Source organism: Mustela nigripes, chromosome 8 (genome assembly GCF_022355385.1).
Source record: "Mustela nigripes isolate SB6536 chromosome 8, MUSNIG.SB6536, whole genome shotgun sequence".
Classification (NCBI taxonomy): Eukaryota; Metazoa; Chordata; class Mammalia; order Carnivora; family Mustelidae; genus Mustela; species Mustela nigripes.
This window is the reverse complement of record NC_081564.1, coordinates 21770963-21785642: the sequence shown is the minus strand read 5'-3', so window position 1 is coordinate 21785642 and position 14680 is coordinate 21770963. Positions and strand designations below refer to the sequence as shown.

Sequence of the window (14680 nt, the reverse complement as noted above, 5' to 3'; positions counted from 1 at the left end):
GCTGCACCGGACGCCCCAGCCGACCAGGCCTATTACCGGGCGCCCGCTCATAGGTCGGCACCCCTCGGCTCACAAGCCCACGAAGCCTTTTTTGTTTATTTGCTTTTCTCCCCTCCGGCTTGAGTCGCGTCCCTGGAAATGGTGGGGGGGTGGTTGGAGAAGCGGCGTTTCTGCTGCTTCTCCAGCAGCCATCGACCCCCCCCACCTCCGGTTTAGGGGTGTCGGGCTCCAGGCCTTGCCGAGCCCTCCCCCAACCCCCACGCAGGGCCCGGGAGGCCGCAGGCCCCGCCCACGTGGCGGGTGCGCGGGGCCTGCTGGCTGCCACACAATGGAGACCACGGCAGGCTCCGCGCGCCCCCGCCGCCGCATGCACCTCGCGCGCCGGGGGCGCCGGAAGGTTCCAGAACCGGCCTTCCCGGTGGGGGGAGGGGAGAAGAACGAGGGCCCTCGAGCTCGTCGGGCCGCGGCGGGTACCTCATACCCTTCTCGGCAGCTCCATTCAGTTGTCCCGGCCACCCCTAGAGACGAACGGCCCCTGATTTGGGTGTCCCGGCTGTCGCTGGCGCGACAGCGGCTCCACCACACTCACCCGTGGACGCCATTTTCTCTCCTTCCTTCTCGTTCTCTCAACGTCCGTCTCCCTCTCGCTTTCCCTCTAGGCGCCGCACTGCGCAGGCGCGAAACCCGCAACCTCGGGCGCTACCACCGGGGCAGGCCACGGGGGTGAGAGAAGGAGGGATGAACCACAGCTTTCTCGTCCTTCCCGCCCGCAGCTCTTGTCCTAATGCTCTCTAAAGAGCGCTGGACATGACGTGCGGGCCAAAATAGCACCAAAGGGTCCGGAGCGGCGGGTGAGCGGGTATTGATGTCAAGCCGGGGAGATTCTCCGTACAAAGCTAAGCTCTCCGGAATGGTTTCGCCCGCTGGCTCTAGGGACCGTCTCTGAAGAGTCTGCCTTGAAGGGACACGGAGGCCGGCGGGAGGGCTGGGGGAAGGGACCCGGGCCTAGAACAACTGCTGACTAATCGGCGGGCGGCGGGCGGCGGGCGGGAGGCGGCGAGGAAGGGGGGGATGGGAGGGGTGGCGCGCCGGCTCGGCTGGGGTCACGCGCTCGAGTGCAGGCAGAATGGGGTCCGGGCTTTCGGGCCTCGCCGGGAAGCTGGAGTCCCGACTCCCGGCCAGGGGCCCCACATGGCATTCCGGGGGCGGGGGACACGCTCTGCAGTGAGTACCCCCGACACGTGGCCTGGGCCGGAGGGGGAGGGGGCCGAGGCGGGTGGGGTAGATGGGAGGCCCCTAACGTAGCTCCGGATCCCGAGAGCCCCTCCCCCCATCAACGGTCAAGGTTGAGAAGGCCCTTTAATCTTAATCCCCCATCCAATACCCTTATTTTTACAGAAGGAGAAACTGAGGCCCAAGGAATTGGGGTACTTTTCCTAAAGTCATAAAGCTGAGTTCGACCAGTACCGTGGGATCCCCACTCTCGGAAGAATCTACCCCATCCTTGTCTTCTCATTCTGTCCTCTGAGCTTCCCAGTAAGGTAGGTGGGCCTGATGGTGCACAGCCCCGTTTTATTGTTGAAGAGACTGAGGCTCAGAGGGTTCCAGTTCCAGTTCTGGTTGTCCATGGGCAAGTCCTTCAGCTCTGGAAAGTACCCATGGGTGGGTGGTTTTGAGGGTGCAAGAGGAGGCTTTCAGTGGGTGTCTTGGCTTTGGGCACGGCTGGCACCTGTCTGCCTTCCTGGACACAATCTAGTCTCCCCAGGCAGGTGCCCAGGCCCAAGGAAGGTTAGGGCTCACCCAAATCTTTCACAAATGTATGGAGTCAAAAATGTTCCTTACACCTGGAGCCAAGCTAGAGTCTCTCTTTCAGTGAACACATACAGAGAATTGGGGATGAGTAAGAGGAGGGCGCTCCCACCTGCCATCTGCCTAGACTACTTGCCTGGGAAGAAAGACAGGCTGTGCTTACTAGATAGGATCACATCCACAAAGCAGGGGATGGGGCATTTGAACTGGGCTTCAAGGGGGTGAGTAGGAGCTTGCCTATTGGAGAGATGGACGGAGGCACATTGCAGGTGGAGGAGCTTTCTACATTTTTCCAGTGGGAAACTGACAGGTGGGTTTTGATGCTGAGGTTGCCCATGGCAAGGGAGTAGATGAAAAGTCTTGTCTCTCTGAGAGCCTGCCTCTTGCATCATGAAATCTGGTCACTGGGAGTCTTGACACAGGCCTGGCCACGGCTGAAGAGGTTTCAAGTCCTTTGCCCTGTGGGCCAGAGCTTGACCCAGCTAGCCTGGAGCAGCTGCTTCCATGTTGAGGCGTCCCCTGGTAGGGCTATCTAGTGGCTCCTCTGCCTCCCACGGTTAGTGGGATGGCTACAGTTTATTGAACAGGAGCTGTGGGCTGGGCCCTGCCTTATTCCATTCCTTTTTCTCATCCTATGGGGAGAGGATTTTCTTAATCCCCTTTTTATAGATGAGGAAGGAGAGGCTCAGAGGGTGGAAAACTTGTCCAGGGAGGCACATCAGGAAGAAGTGGAGGGGATATTAGAGCCTTCCTGTGAAAGAGGGGAGGCTAGGGCAAGAGGGGTTGTGTTCAGAGCTAGAAGAAGGGGATGACTCTGTCCAGTGTCACTTTGTATGCCTTCAGAGTGTGGGATTCCTGCCCCCTTCCAGCTCTTCTGCCTCATTCCCTTCCTAATATGCCTGCCCGTTGGCTGGCCTCATCCCCTCCATCAGGGGCAGCGGAGCCCACCTAGAGCTCTAAGTCTGGGAGGAGAGAGGAGGGTGACCCGTCTCCAGCCCAAGGGAAGAGAGAGGCAGAGGAAAGCTGGAGATGGCCCTGAGTTTGCCCTGGGGTGTTGTACCCCTCTTTCTGGGAGTCCGGAGCCGTAGTTCATCTTCACTGGCCTTGGGCCTCCCACCCTAGGCCTTTCTTCAGAGCCCTTTTTGGCTTGGCCTCTCCCCATGCTCACGAGCACAGGCAGCCGGGATGGCAAGATGGCGAGATGGCTAAGCACATGGTTAGGATCTGACCTGCTCTGTGGTGGAGTTGCTGGGCCTGCCTCTCCAGCTTGTTTCTACTGTAAAATGGGGCCATCAGGAGGGTAGTTGAAAGGAGTTGGATAAAAATTGCAGTAATAACTGTGTTATTTTTCTTCACCCCTAGCACACGGCCTCAGGACCACCCTTGACACCTTCAGCCACGTTATGCGTGCCCAAGGTCCCCTCAGCCTACCGTCCCTGGCGCTGCCTCTTGCCTCCTCCGTCCTGATGCTGCTGCTGGGCAGCCTGTGGCTGGTGGGGGCTGGGCCCAGCCTTGCCCTGGCCCCCGAGCTGCTGCTGGACCCTTGGCAGGGTGAGGGCTGGCCCCTTGGGTCTTTGAGGAGGCAGGAGACTTGCTCTAGGGCCTGAGACCAGTTCGCAGGAGCACCATGGGTCCTGCACCAGTCAAGCAGGGATAGGATCCAGGGCCGGGGGAAGCGTGGCCTTGGACAAGAGCGTGCCCAGCTCATCTGGAGCCTGGAAGGGAGGGCGGAGCACCTAGGCAGAGGGGCTGGGAGTGTGTAAGTAGGAATTCTTTTCAGACAGCTTTCCTTCTTGGTGTCTTTCCCTTAAAATAAGAACTCAGGCTTTCAGCTTAGTATGAGAATGTTGAGGAGGTCCTGGGAGTTTAAGGAGTGACCCCAGCTGCATGGTCGTGTCTTAGCAGACGTTAAATGAGTTGCCCATAGTTGGGTTGCTCTTGAGAAGACTGAGTGGTGGGCCTGGCCCGACCTGCTCTGGTTAACACAGCAGGGGAGCAGCCACAGCTTGTGGAAGCCCTCATTCCCCTTCACGAGTGATTGAAGTGCTGGCAGTGGGCAGACAGTGGTTCCCGGGGTGAGGACGCTGGCTTAGCAGTGTCCTGTAGCAGTGTGATCACCACCTGGGCCAGCACTGGGGGTTAGGGCTGCTGACCCGCATGTAAGCTCCTTCTCTCTCCCAGCACACCGGCTGCTGACCCATGCCTTGGGCCACACGGCCCTACCTGGCCTGCTCCTGAGCCTGCTGCTCCTGCCCACTCTGGGCTGGTGGCAGGAGTGCCACCTGGGAACTCTGCGGTTCCTGCATGCCTCTGCCCTGCTCGCCCTAGCTGCTGGGCTCATGGGGGTGCTGCTGGCGGGCCTTGGGGTGTCCAGTGCAGCTGGCGGCTGCGGCTACATGCCCGTCCACCTGGCCATGCTGGCAGGGCAGGGTCACCACCCTCGCCAGCCCCAGGGGGTCCTGCCACCGTGGCTCCTGCCATGGCTCCTGCTGGCCTTGACACCACTGCTCAGCTCCGAGCCGCCCTTCCTGCAGCTCTTCTGTGGCCTTCTTGCCGGCCTGGCCTGTATCCTTTGCTGGGGCTCAGGGCCCGTGTCGACATGTGGGTTCTGTGGCTGGGCCCTCCCACCCCCCAGGATGCCTGGGAGGGAAATGGTGCAAGAGGGTCAGGCCCAATGATGCCGGACAGTGTGCGTGGACATATTCTGGGAGCATCCCCGGGTTCTCTAGCCAGGCTCCGGGACGGGGGCAGGGGGTGGCCTCAGGGCCAATGTCCAGGGGGAGGTGCCAACTGCCAACTACCATCTAAAGGAGGGCCTAGGAGGGCTGAGGTGACCCAAGCAGGCACCCAAACTGGCTCTCCCCAGTGAGGGAGGCATCTGAGCTACGATGTGATGATGTGATGTGCGGGATGAGGGGTTCAGGGGAAGAGAAGTGAAAAAGAGCTGGCTGGGCAGGAAGTGTGAGGCCAGGGTGGGAGTGAGCCTGGGGGTCAGCGCTGAAATGGGGAACACCTATGTCTGGTGGTGCATTAAATACAGACTTTTGCTCCAAAGATGCTTGATGCCTCTTGGGGGAAACGGTGTCTTTGAAGAGAAGAGTGGGCACGGGCTGACCTCCCCCTGGGGTTTTTTAAGGCCTGGGGACACCAGCTGCCTGGCCTGGCAGAATCCTGTCATGGGGAGTATGCCGCCATGGCTGAAGGCTACAGGGGAGTGTCAGTGGGCCCCAGGGTGGGCCTTGAGTCAGACCTGAGCAGTCTCAGGGGGCTCTGGGAACAGAGCAGGTGTGGGGGCGGGGGACGGGGGAGGCACACACCTGGCTCCACCTCTTACTGGCTGAGTAGCTTCTGGCAGGTTCCTTTCCCGAGAGCCTCCGCTTTTCCCCAAGTGCTGATTAGGGTGAGGAGACATTGAGGAGACATCCCTTGCCAGGCTGCAGTGAGGAAAGACCGGGGAATGGCTGGCACACACAGCCTGGGCCCTGGCATGCAGTGTGGGCTCCCCTGCACCCCCCACCCCGGCTGGCTTGGGTTCTCCTTGACCAGCCGCCCTGCCCTGGGCAGACAGATGCAGCAGGGGCCTTCCGGTGGCTGGAGCTGTCAGAGCGGCGGCTGCAAGCACTACAGGAGGGCGTCTTGTGCAGGGCACTGGCTGGGGGCTGGCCGCTCCGACTCCTTCCTACCCCAGGCATCCCGGCTGAGCTGCCGCTCACCCATCCTGCCGGAGTGAGGTGAGCACAGTGCTGAAGACACCCTTCATGGCAGCTGTGGCAGGGGCTGGCAGTCAGGCCCTCTTCTGCTTCTGCCCCTCCAGGCCTCCCACCCCCGGACCTCTTTACATGGCCTCCCCTAGCCTCTGGGCCCTCAGTGAAGGCTCAGCCCTGCTCCCGCCAGGCCTGGGGCCTGTGCAGCCAGCCTGGGAGGTCTCCTCAGAGGTGGGCCTGGCCTGGGCCGGGCCCACCTTCCCCCCAGGGACCCCACTGTGGGCAGCCCTGGATGAGCAGCTGCTGCAGGAGGGGATCGAGGCCTCACTCCTCGAGGGGCAGCGTCCTGAGAGCCCACTCCGGCTGCCCAAGTCATCCGTCTCCTCTCTGCGGTAAGGCGGGGGGGTGGGAGGGTGGGGGTCCCCTGGTGCAGGGGCTGGAGGTGGCCCTGACATTGCCTCCCTGTCCCCCTCCTCACCCCCCCATCCCACAGGCTGCAGCAGCTGGAGCGCATGGGCTTCCCCACAGAACAGGCAGTGGTGGCCCTGGCAGCCACAGGCCGAGTGGAGGGTGCCGTGTCACTGCTGGTTGGGGGGGAGGTGGGCACCGAGGCCCTGGTGACTCAAGGGAGGGGCGGGCCCGCTCACCCTGAGGGTCCTGGTCCTCCCTAGCCCATGCAGGCCCTTGGGTGACAAGAGGCTTGGCCCGTTGGTGGGTAGCTTGAGCCCAGCCCTGTTTGCCAAGGGTGGCAGTGTGTTTCAGAAAGAGGCCCCTCCGGCTCCCCACCCCGGTACTGTTTAGAATAAAAACCAGTTCATTTTTCAAGCTGGACCTCTGTGGATGCAGCCGTTGTGTCGGACTCTTCTGTGTTGGCAGCAGGGGGGATGAATGAATGAACAAGCAGTGAAGGAAGGATCCATCACAGGAGAACAGCTCCTTGAGGTGTGGAGATGCACTGGCCCCCCTGCCTGCTTAGCCCCCGACATTGCGTGTGGGCAGGAATGGCTGCCGAGAAGAGGGAAGGGGCTCCCGGCCTTGCTCAGCTATTCCCCATCTAAGCACACACTGAGACCAGGCCAGTGGGACATCAGACTGGGGGCCTTTATTGGCTGGACACCTCTACCTCCAGGGGGCCCCTCCCTCTCCATGCCTCAACCCCCACCTGGGACATGGGAGAGACTGGGGGCTCATGGGGCAGGGCCTATACAAGGAATCCCCAGCGTCCTGCCAGCTGAGCTCAGGGTAGGGACCCAGCACCAGAAATCAAGGAGAAGAGGGGTGCAGTGGGCTCCCCAAGGTTTGGCTGGGGACGAGGGGGTGACAAGCCCTGCGTGTGCCAAGGGCCCAGGAGAACTCCAGCTCCCTTCAGCCCCTCCAGGCCCAGATGCCTGGGTGGCTGATGAGAAGACAGAAGCCTCGAACCAGTCACCTCTTCCTGTCCTACTTCCGAGAGGGGGACAGAGGCCCAGGGCCCTGAGTGAGGCCTCATCTCTTGCCTGGGCTGCCCCTCTCTCTCAGGCCCCTGTCCCTTCTCAGCTTCATATTAGGCTTGCACAGGGAGCCAGGGAGTTGGGACGAATACTTGCCCATCCCGAAGGCCTAGGTGGCAGAAGGGACCCTGAGGACATGAATAAATATGGCTGGGCGGTCCCTGGAGGCAGTTGGCCAAGTCCAGGCTGGGAAGGGAAGCCTGGCCTGGTCTGCCCCTAGGGCCGCCCCCGCCCTCAGCCTCTCTCGTTGCGGCTCCTGGGGGCCACGATCTGGTAGTTGGCTGCGAGTCCTCCCCTCTTGCCCCGCAGGAGGCTGGGGGTGCCTGTGCTGGCAGGGCCTGCCCCCGACCCCTCTGGTTCTGCCGGAGGGAAAGAAGAGAGGCAGGGTTAGTGAGGTCTGTGTGAGGTGCCCCTCTCCCTTCAGCCCTCTGGGGGCTGGAGTGCTGGGTACTCTGCCAGGCACACTGCCTTGGCATTTGGGAGGCAGAGCTGTGAGAAAGAAAGATACTTGCAAACTGGTTAGTGCCTCCCCCTCCCCCGGAATTATCAGCTCCCTACCCAATGAGAGCACTCTGGGCCCTCTGATTTTCTCTGTCAAGTGAGAATCAATCAACCTGTCGTGTCTCTGAAATGCTTAGCACAGAGTGAATGCTCCATAAAAGTATAAGTCTTTCCCACACCTTGGGATAGAGGTGTGCCCTGAATCATCCCCGTTTCATAGCTGCGGAAGCTAAGGTTAGGAAATAGACTTGCTCTCCCCCATTCCTGGGGTTAGGCCACCTGTGGTGCGGAAGAGTTTAGGAAGGCCAGGCTCTGGCACTGACCTACTGTACAGCTTTGGGTGAGTCTAATCTCTGTCAGGGTCTCAGTTGTCTCATCTCTAAAACCAGGTGTACTCTGAGGTCCTGGCCAACTCCAATAATTAGGGAAATCAGTTCTAATTTGGCTATGGTGAAATAGGCCCCAACCTGGAAATGAGCTGTCCCACAAGAGTGAAACTGAAAAATGGGCAATCTTGCCACCCGGAAAGTTCCTACTCATCCTTCAACACCCAAGCAAGGCCTACCTGCTCCAACAAGTCTTCTGCTACTAACAACACTTCGGTCCCTCTCTATGTTAAGTAAGTGGATCAGGTAGATCAGGATGGGCCATATTTCCAGGGGGAGATGAACCCTCGAGCAGAACCCCAGGATGGGGGACTTGGCTGAGCCTCCAAAGTCCTGTTCAAAGGGACAGACACTTGGACTCTGGTGAGCACCAGCTTTCCGCTGGGGCGCTGCCAGAGGCCGTGCCCTCATAATCCTAGCTGTTTAGGACTCTGACCCTGGGTGCCCCAGCCACCCATACACCTCTAGGCTGAAATTTGGGACCCTGGGACAAATAGGTGTGTGTGGTCATAGTCAAAGGTATCTCATCCCCTAAATCAGGGAGCATAGGAGGAGAGTAGCACGGAGCTCAGGCTCCAACAATCAGCTAGGGCCAAACCCTGGTCCTACCATGTACCAATGATGTGGTCTTGGGCAAGTCATGAGAATCTCTGAGCCTCGTATGGAACGCGGGGACAATACCGTGTCATACCCTTTAAGTGTTTAAGGTGACCAGGAGTGGAAAGTGGTTTTCACAGAAATGCTGGATGATTAATGGTCACTAGGTGTGTTTTTGACCCAGGTCTGTTGCAGGCCTGGTCACTGTGATTTGGTCATGAGATGCTATTCTGACCCTATGCTATTCAGGGCCCTAGGTTTTCCTGGGCCAGTGCTTTAAAGGACAGATCTACGGTGGATCTGTGGCCTCACCTCTGCTATCGCAACGACTCTTGAGGAAATCATGTGAGCTCTCTGCACTTCTGTTTTCTTCATCTGTGAAATGGTATCACCCACCCAGCAAGCTTGTCAAAAGGGCTGTATTTAAATCCCCCAGCCCAGTGGGCTGGATGTGTGACAGCTGTTACTGCCTCATTATTGATTATAACCTAAACATGAGCCCAATCTGGATCTTTAGTTAGCGCCTGCTGTGTACGATGGACAATGGGGAAAGTTCCTTCTTTGCTCCCTTCCCCCCCTCACCTCCCCTTCCAGGTCAAGACTCAAGCTGGCTTGTGGGGTCACTCGCCCAGGCTGGTGGCCACAGTGAGTGGGCGTGACCACCTCAGGTGACCAGCACTCCCTCCCTGGGCTGCTGGATAGAGGCGACTAGAGAGAAGACAGGCTACGGGTCCAAGGCTACAGTACCTTCTGGCTCCTCTCCCAGTCCTGAGAGGTGGTGAGGGACACCTGAAAAAGCCTGGGATTTGGTCCTTGAGCCCTGATCTGCAAGAGGGGGAGGAGGTCTGGGAGGTGGTCACTGATGGTTTTGGAAAAGATCAAAAATGCCCCATGGCAAGGTGGGAGGAGCTTGGGAAGCAGACCCCATACTCCTTCCAGCCTCCAGGGCTTTGTCCACACAGGGCTCTCTGTCGGGGCTGCCCTTTCTATCTTCTGCTCACACACACACACTCTTAGGGATCTTCCGTGACCAGTCCCAGGGTCCTGTCTGCTGGGAAGATTTTCCCCTGCCACAGCTGGAGGCAATGGCCGCTTACTCACATCCTCTGGTGCTCCTATCGCCCATGGCCCTCATCTCTGTAGACCCTGAGGATTCCCCTTCACTTGATGGGCCCAGAGTGTCCCCCCTGACCTGGCACTCCTCAGCAGGTGTGCCCTACAGTTTTGCTGAATAAAGGTGGCTTGGCTGTCATCCTTGCCCTCCTTTCTGCTTGGGGACTCACTTTTCTCATCTGTAAAATAGATGTGACGTTGGACCTGATGTCCCAGGCCTTTGTGCGCTGATGTGCTAGGATTGGGCTGTGGGATGGGGTGGCTGGAGGGGAGAGGAGGGCGGCCGTGGGGGCCTCTTCGCGGGTAGGTGAGGACCGGAGCTCAGCCCTGACGGCGGATAATCTCTGCCTCTCTCCACGACCATCTACGGGCTCCGGTTTAATGGGGGAGAACCTTAGCCCCACTGTGAAAAACCAGGCATGGGGAGGGGTGCTGCGCACTTGGCGTCTTATCTCCTTCCGTGTCTTCTACCTCCTTTCAAAAGCCTTCTCAAACCGGGGCCTGCCAGATTCTCTAGCCTCAGCTGTCACTCCCTGGCAACCTCACAGAACAGCCTAGCCTCTTGGCTTTGGCTTGTATTGTTCCTCTGCCTGTTTACCAATGATCATCCTTGCTCTTCAGGTTCATTTAGAGGATACCTCCTCCAGGAAGCCCTCCCAGACATGTCCTCCCCCACACACCCTAGCCCGGGGCCGGGGCTCTTCTGTGCTCTCAGCACTCGCTCCACACCTCACCCCGGGTTTAACAGTTCCAGGGTGACCCCTGTGCCCCTGCACCCTACACTCCCTGAGAACAGGAACAGGTCTGTCTGATCTGGGAGCTTGTGCCAGCAAGGAGTCAGGCACTGTCTGTCTGTCTGCTGGCTGGCTGGAAGGACTAGAGGAGTGTCGCCACCAGTAGGAGGTGACTTATGTGTCCCTGGGCCCTTCCTGGAAGGGGCCACCCCTACCTGCCCGCCCTGCCATTACCTGGCCAGATGATGGCTTCCAGCAGGGTGACTCGTCTGGCCAGGAGCTCCAGCTGAGCCTGCTGCTGCAGGAAGCTCTGTAAGCTAGGAGCCTGATGGGAGATCAAGAAGAGCGACGGTGCGAGTCCGGCCTCCGAGGGCTGGGCCGGGGAGCCTAGGGGGCGGTGTAGGGGACAGGCACCAGCCGGCTTCGAGGCAGGAGCCCGGGTGTGAGTCTCTACTGAGACCTCAGTCTCCCCTTGTGAGTGGGGGCAGGGTTCCTCCTCTGACTGGCTCCTCAAGTGAGCAGATGAGTGGCGACATTGGTGGGTAAGGGCCTGGGGTGGGGGTCTGGCTCTTTCCGACCCATAAAGGGACCTGCAGGGTGGGTTAACAGAAGGGGACCTGCAGCTGTAAGGGAGATACTTGGGGCCAGGAAGACCTGCCCTATGAGAGCCTCTGGGGGCCTCTGGGGGAGGGGAGGTTGGAAGTAGTGGGGAAGCCTGGCTTCGTCACCCACAGTCCCCTGTGCTTCTGGAGCCTAGCCCCGTGACCTGTTGTTCTGTGGACTTGGGAGACTGGCTTGCTCTGTTACCCACGATTTATGGAGAGCTGAATGAAGCCTTACTTTGTGACCTGTGACCCCCTGCTCTGCTGCAGTCTGGCCCGGTTACCCACAATCCCCTACTGGTCTGGAATTTGGCTCCATTACCCCTAATTTCTTCCAAACTCAAAAATCTATCACCTCTGCTTTCCCTGTAGGCCTGGAAACCACATTACCCACAATGCTCAGAGGCCCAGGTCTGGCCACTGAGGTGGGGGGCCCAGGTCTCTGGGGTCCCCTTTTCACCTGTGGAGGAGGGACCAGCCATCAAGGGATGGGTGGTCTTGCTCTCTCAGGTCCTCCCCAGCCTGGGGCAGGCACCTTCTCCAGCCTCACGGCTGGGTCCAGGCAGCTCCACCCCCAGAGGGCCTGGGGAAGGCTAGCGAGTGGGGGCTGGGCTGTCTGTCCGTCTGTCTGTCTCTACTCACCATAGAGCCCAATCATTGTTTCCAAGATTAAAACCCTCTCAGCTAAAATCTTCAAAGCCTCGCGTAGTTGGTGCAACCCCTCCCCCTGCGGAGGAAAGAGACAGATGCAGCCGTGAAGGGGGTAAGGGAGGGGACCCTGCAAAGCTTGTTGGTGGCCCATGCCCCACCCTGGACATGCAGCTGCAGCCCACACCACCGGCCACAGCCCAGGGCCCGCGGACAGCCAGGAGAAGACCAGGAGGGAACAGGGGCATGGGGGCGGGGCAAGACAGGTGGAAGCAGCCCCCTCGGTAAGTCCTGATGGGTTCCAGCTGGCTGCTCTCTGCCCACACCCCTGCACTGGCGGCAGGGGGTTGCAGATCCACAGGGGCTGCGCTGCTGTCCCAGAGCCTGCCTTGGATGGCTGTCACTAGGTACCCCTGAATCTCTGGTGCCTCACACCTGCATGGTTCCTGCCCCATCCCTGGGGCACCTGCATTCTCATTTACTTAACAGTCTTTCAACGGAGTCCCTTTTTGCCTTAATACTACATTAATTTCACTCTAATGAATTCAATCAGTGCGAACAGGCTACTCATGGATATCCTTTCCATTCACATAAAAATGAATACGTACAAGTAAAATGAGAAAACGTGGCATCACTTTTGGGAAGTTGGGCTCAAAAATGGAAAAGCTGAGGCTCAGGCCCAGGTGTCCACTCCCCAGCCCTTCTCACTTTGGGCTCCTCCCTACCTGGGCTCTGCCTATTTCAAATCCATATTCAGCATGTCTTGGGATCAGGCCCCCAGCCCCACCCTCCCTTCTAAGCAGTATCTTGGGGTCTGCAGTCCCCGGCCTAGGGGGGGGGGGGGGCCCCCCCCCCCCCCCCCGCAACAGTGTCAGCTGGCACTCCGGCCAGCCTTCACCTTGACTTCCAATTTGTCTGTCTGTCCTTTCCTTCCCACGGACTGGCTGAACCTCCACACTCCCTCACCTCTTCCTCTTTCCTAGCCCAGACTAAAGCTATTTCTGGAATGTTGATCTCTGAATTCCAACAGAGCAGCAGGACAGCAAATAGAACTATTCCAGTCCTGACATATCTGGGAGTCTCTCTCAGCGTCCTTTACTTAGTACAGACTAATTGAAGGGATTGGGGCAGACTATGCTACAGCAGAACCCCACCCTTTAGGGTTCACCAAAACATCTAACAACTGAGAGTCCGCCAAACGTGTCCATGAGACTGCTGTGGCGTTGCTGGGACTGTCCATTACAACCCAGCTGTCCTGTCCACATCACCAGTTTAGGGCTGCCCTCAGGCCACTAACTGGCCACTGCAGCCTAAGGGTCACAGGGTCACCATGGGCCACACCAAAATAATCCCTCTTCAAGTATTACAAGAGCAGGATCTAAAAATGGATGACCTTCAACAATTACACTAAGCCACTCTGGGCGTGGACGGTGGGGACAAGCTGACACCATGAATGTCCAGTTAAGTGTAATAAGAGGGCGTCGGCTAGAGCTCCTGCCAAGAGCATTTAACTGCCTCTCATCACCAGGAAACAACCAGACAAATCTAGATGGCGGAATACTCGCAAAAAGACAAAGTCAAGAGGAAGAAGAAAAGGACAGGGAATGTTCTACATTACAAGGCACTAGAGATGTAACAATCAAGTGCAATACATGAGTGTTGATTAAATCTTAGATTAAAAAAAAAACAAACAAACAAACAGCTAAGGGGCGCTCAGGTCATTATCCCAGGGTTCTGGGATTGAGCCCTGTGTTGGGCTCTCTGCTCAAAAGGGAGTCTGCTTCTCCTCTTACCCCTCCCTACTGCTAGTACTCTCTCTCCCTCTCAAATAAAATCTTAAAAAACAAAAAAGAAAATTAAAGGAAACTGTCAAAGTTCCGTTATTTGGATCCCTTCCAAGATGGGTGGCCTGTTGTTTGCACTGATAACATCCCAGTCCCCTCCCGGCCTGGACTGAGTGTCCAGGGCCTGCTGGACACCCCCCCACCCAGCACCTCCACTCAGCTTTAATACAGCTCCCCTTTTCCCTGGACAGAACCCAGTGGCGCTGCTTCTCTGGGCTCTCTACTGCAAAGGTTGCCTGAACTGCTTGCTCCCCCTCACAATCAAACCAGCACCACCAATCGCTTAGTCCATGGACAGCCATCCGTCCACACCATCCTCCTTGCCGGTTCCAGCCCCCAGAATCACTTGCCAGAATGACCACAACAGACTCCCCTCTGGCATCTCTGTTTCTGATTCTCCCGTGTTGCCCCCCTTCTCCCATTCATCCTTCACAAGGCAGTCAGATGAACTGTTTGCAAACGAAAATCTGACTGTGTCCCTTCCCTGCTGTTAAATAATTCAATGACTCCCCACTGTCCACAGAACCAAGTTCAAATTCCTCAATATGGCCGCCTAAGTCCTGAAAGCCTGTTTGACTTCTATCTCACCCCTTGACTGTCACACGGTACCATGCCAGGTATCAGCAGCTCCTCGAATACCCCAGGATTACGCCAGCCCTAAGGCCTTTGAACATGATCTTTGAACATGATGCTCAGCCTGAATACCTTTGTTTGGTGACACACCCTTCAGGCCTTAGCCCCCATCTCCTCCTCCAAGAGAATGCCAGATCCTTCCATCACAGCTGAGCTCCCTCAGTCCTGTTGCCGCTTGTTACTGGTCTGTTCTCCTCTCCCACTGTGACCACATTAAGAGTGGGGACTGTGTCCAAATCATGTCTATATGCCTGGCACCCACCGAGGAGGGGCAGGTTTCCCCAGTTCTGGGATATGAACATCCTGGGCTTCAGTTCCAGCTCTGCCAACAATTTGCTCTGCGGAGTTGGGCCTCAGTTTTTCCTGTCTGAATGAGGGGTACGAACTTTGGTCTAGATGGGCTGGTTCATCTCAGTCACTCTGGGGGTAGTACCTGCAGTTCATATTCATGACCACTGGGTGTCACTGCTGAGCCACAGTTGGGCCAGTGGTTCAGGTCTTCCAGGGGGTTGGTAGGTGGAGAGAAGCCCCCTCAGGCCCCTTCCCCACACTGGACCTCATGCCCACCTACCCCCAACAGAGCTAGTCCCCCAGTACCCAAAGCCTCATGCTGACCCCA

General features: G+C 58.1%; 2 protein-coding genes across 22 annotated transcripts in view; one reads left to right on the top strand and one right to left on the bottom strand.

The window, feature by feature from the left end:
- Positions 1 to 1092: 1092 nt before the first annotated feature.
- RHBDD3 (rhomboid domain containing 3) lies at positions 1093 to 6344 on the top strand. The gene is made up of 7 exons (XM_059408767.1): positions 1093 to 1224; positions 1399 to 1541; positions 3172 to 3360; positions 3991 to 4374; positions 5378 to 5540; positions 5624 to 5905; positions 6007 to 6344. Exons 3-7 carry the CDS (start codon positions 3213 to 3215, stop codon positions 6182 to 6184), a joined length of 1155 nt encoding a protein of 384 aa, XP_059264750.1. The 5' UTR covers positions 1093 to 1224; positions 1399 to 1541; positions 3172 to 3212; the 3' UTR covers positions 6185 to 6344.
- Positions 6345 to 6593: 249 nt separating this feature from the next.
- The window catches only part of EMID1 (EMI domain containing 1), a 44138-nt gene continuing 36051 nt past the window's right edge, over positions 6594 to 14680 (bottom strand). For 10 of the 21 annotated variants that reach the window (XM_059408745.1, XM_059408748.1, XM_059408751.1 and 7 more), the window contains 3 exons: positions 11579 to 11663; positions 10569 to 10721; positions 7153 to 7362 (listed from right to left, as the gene is read on the bottom strand). In XM_059408745.1, the coding sequence (XP_059264728.1) occupies positions 7238 to 7362; positions 10569 to 10721; positions 11579 to 11663 (363 nt within the window). In that variant the 3' untranslated portion in view covers positions 7153 to 7237. Of the gene's footprint in view, positions 7363 to 10568; positions 10722 to 11578; positions 11664 to 14680 lie in introns of those variants that run through there. The other 11 variants (XM_059408753.1, XM_059408758.1, XM_059408762.1 and 8 more) reach the window with 4 other exon arrangements.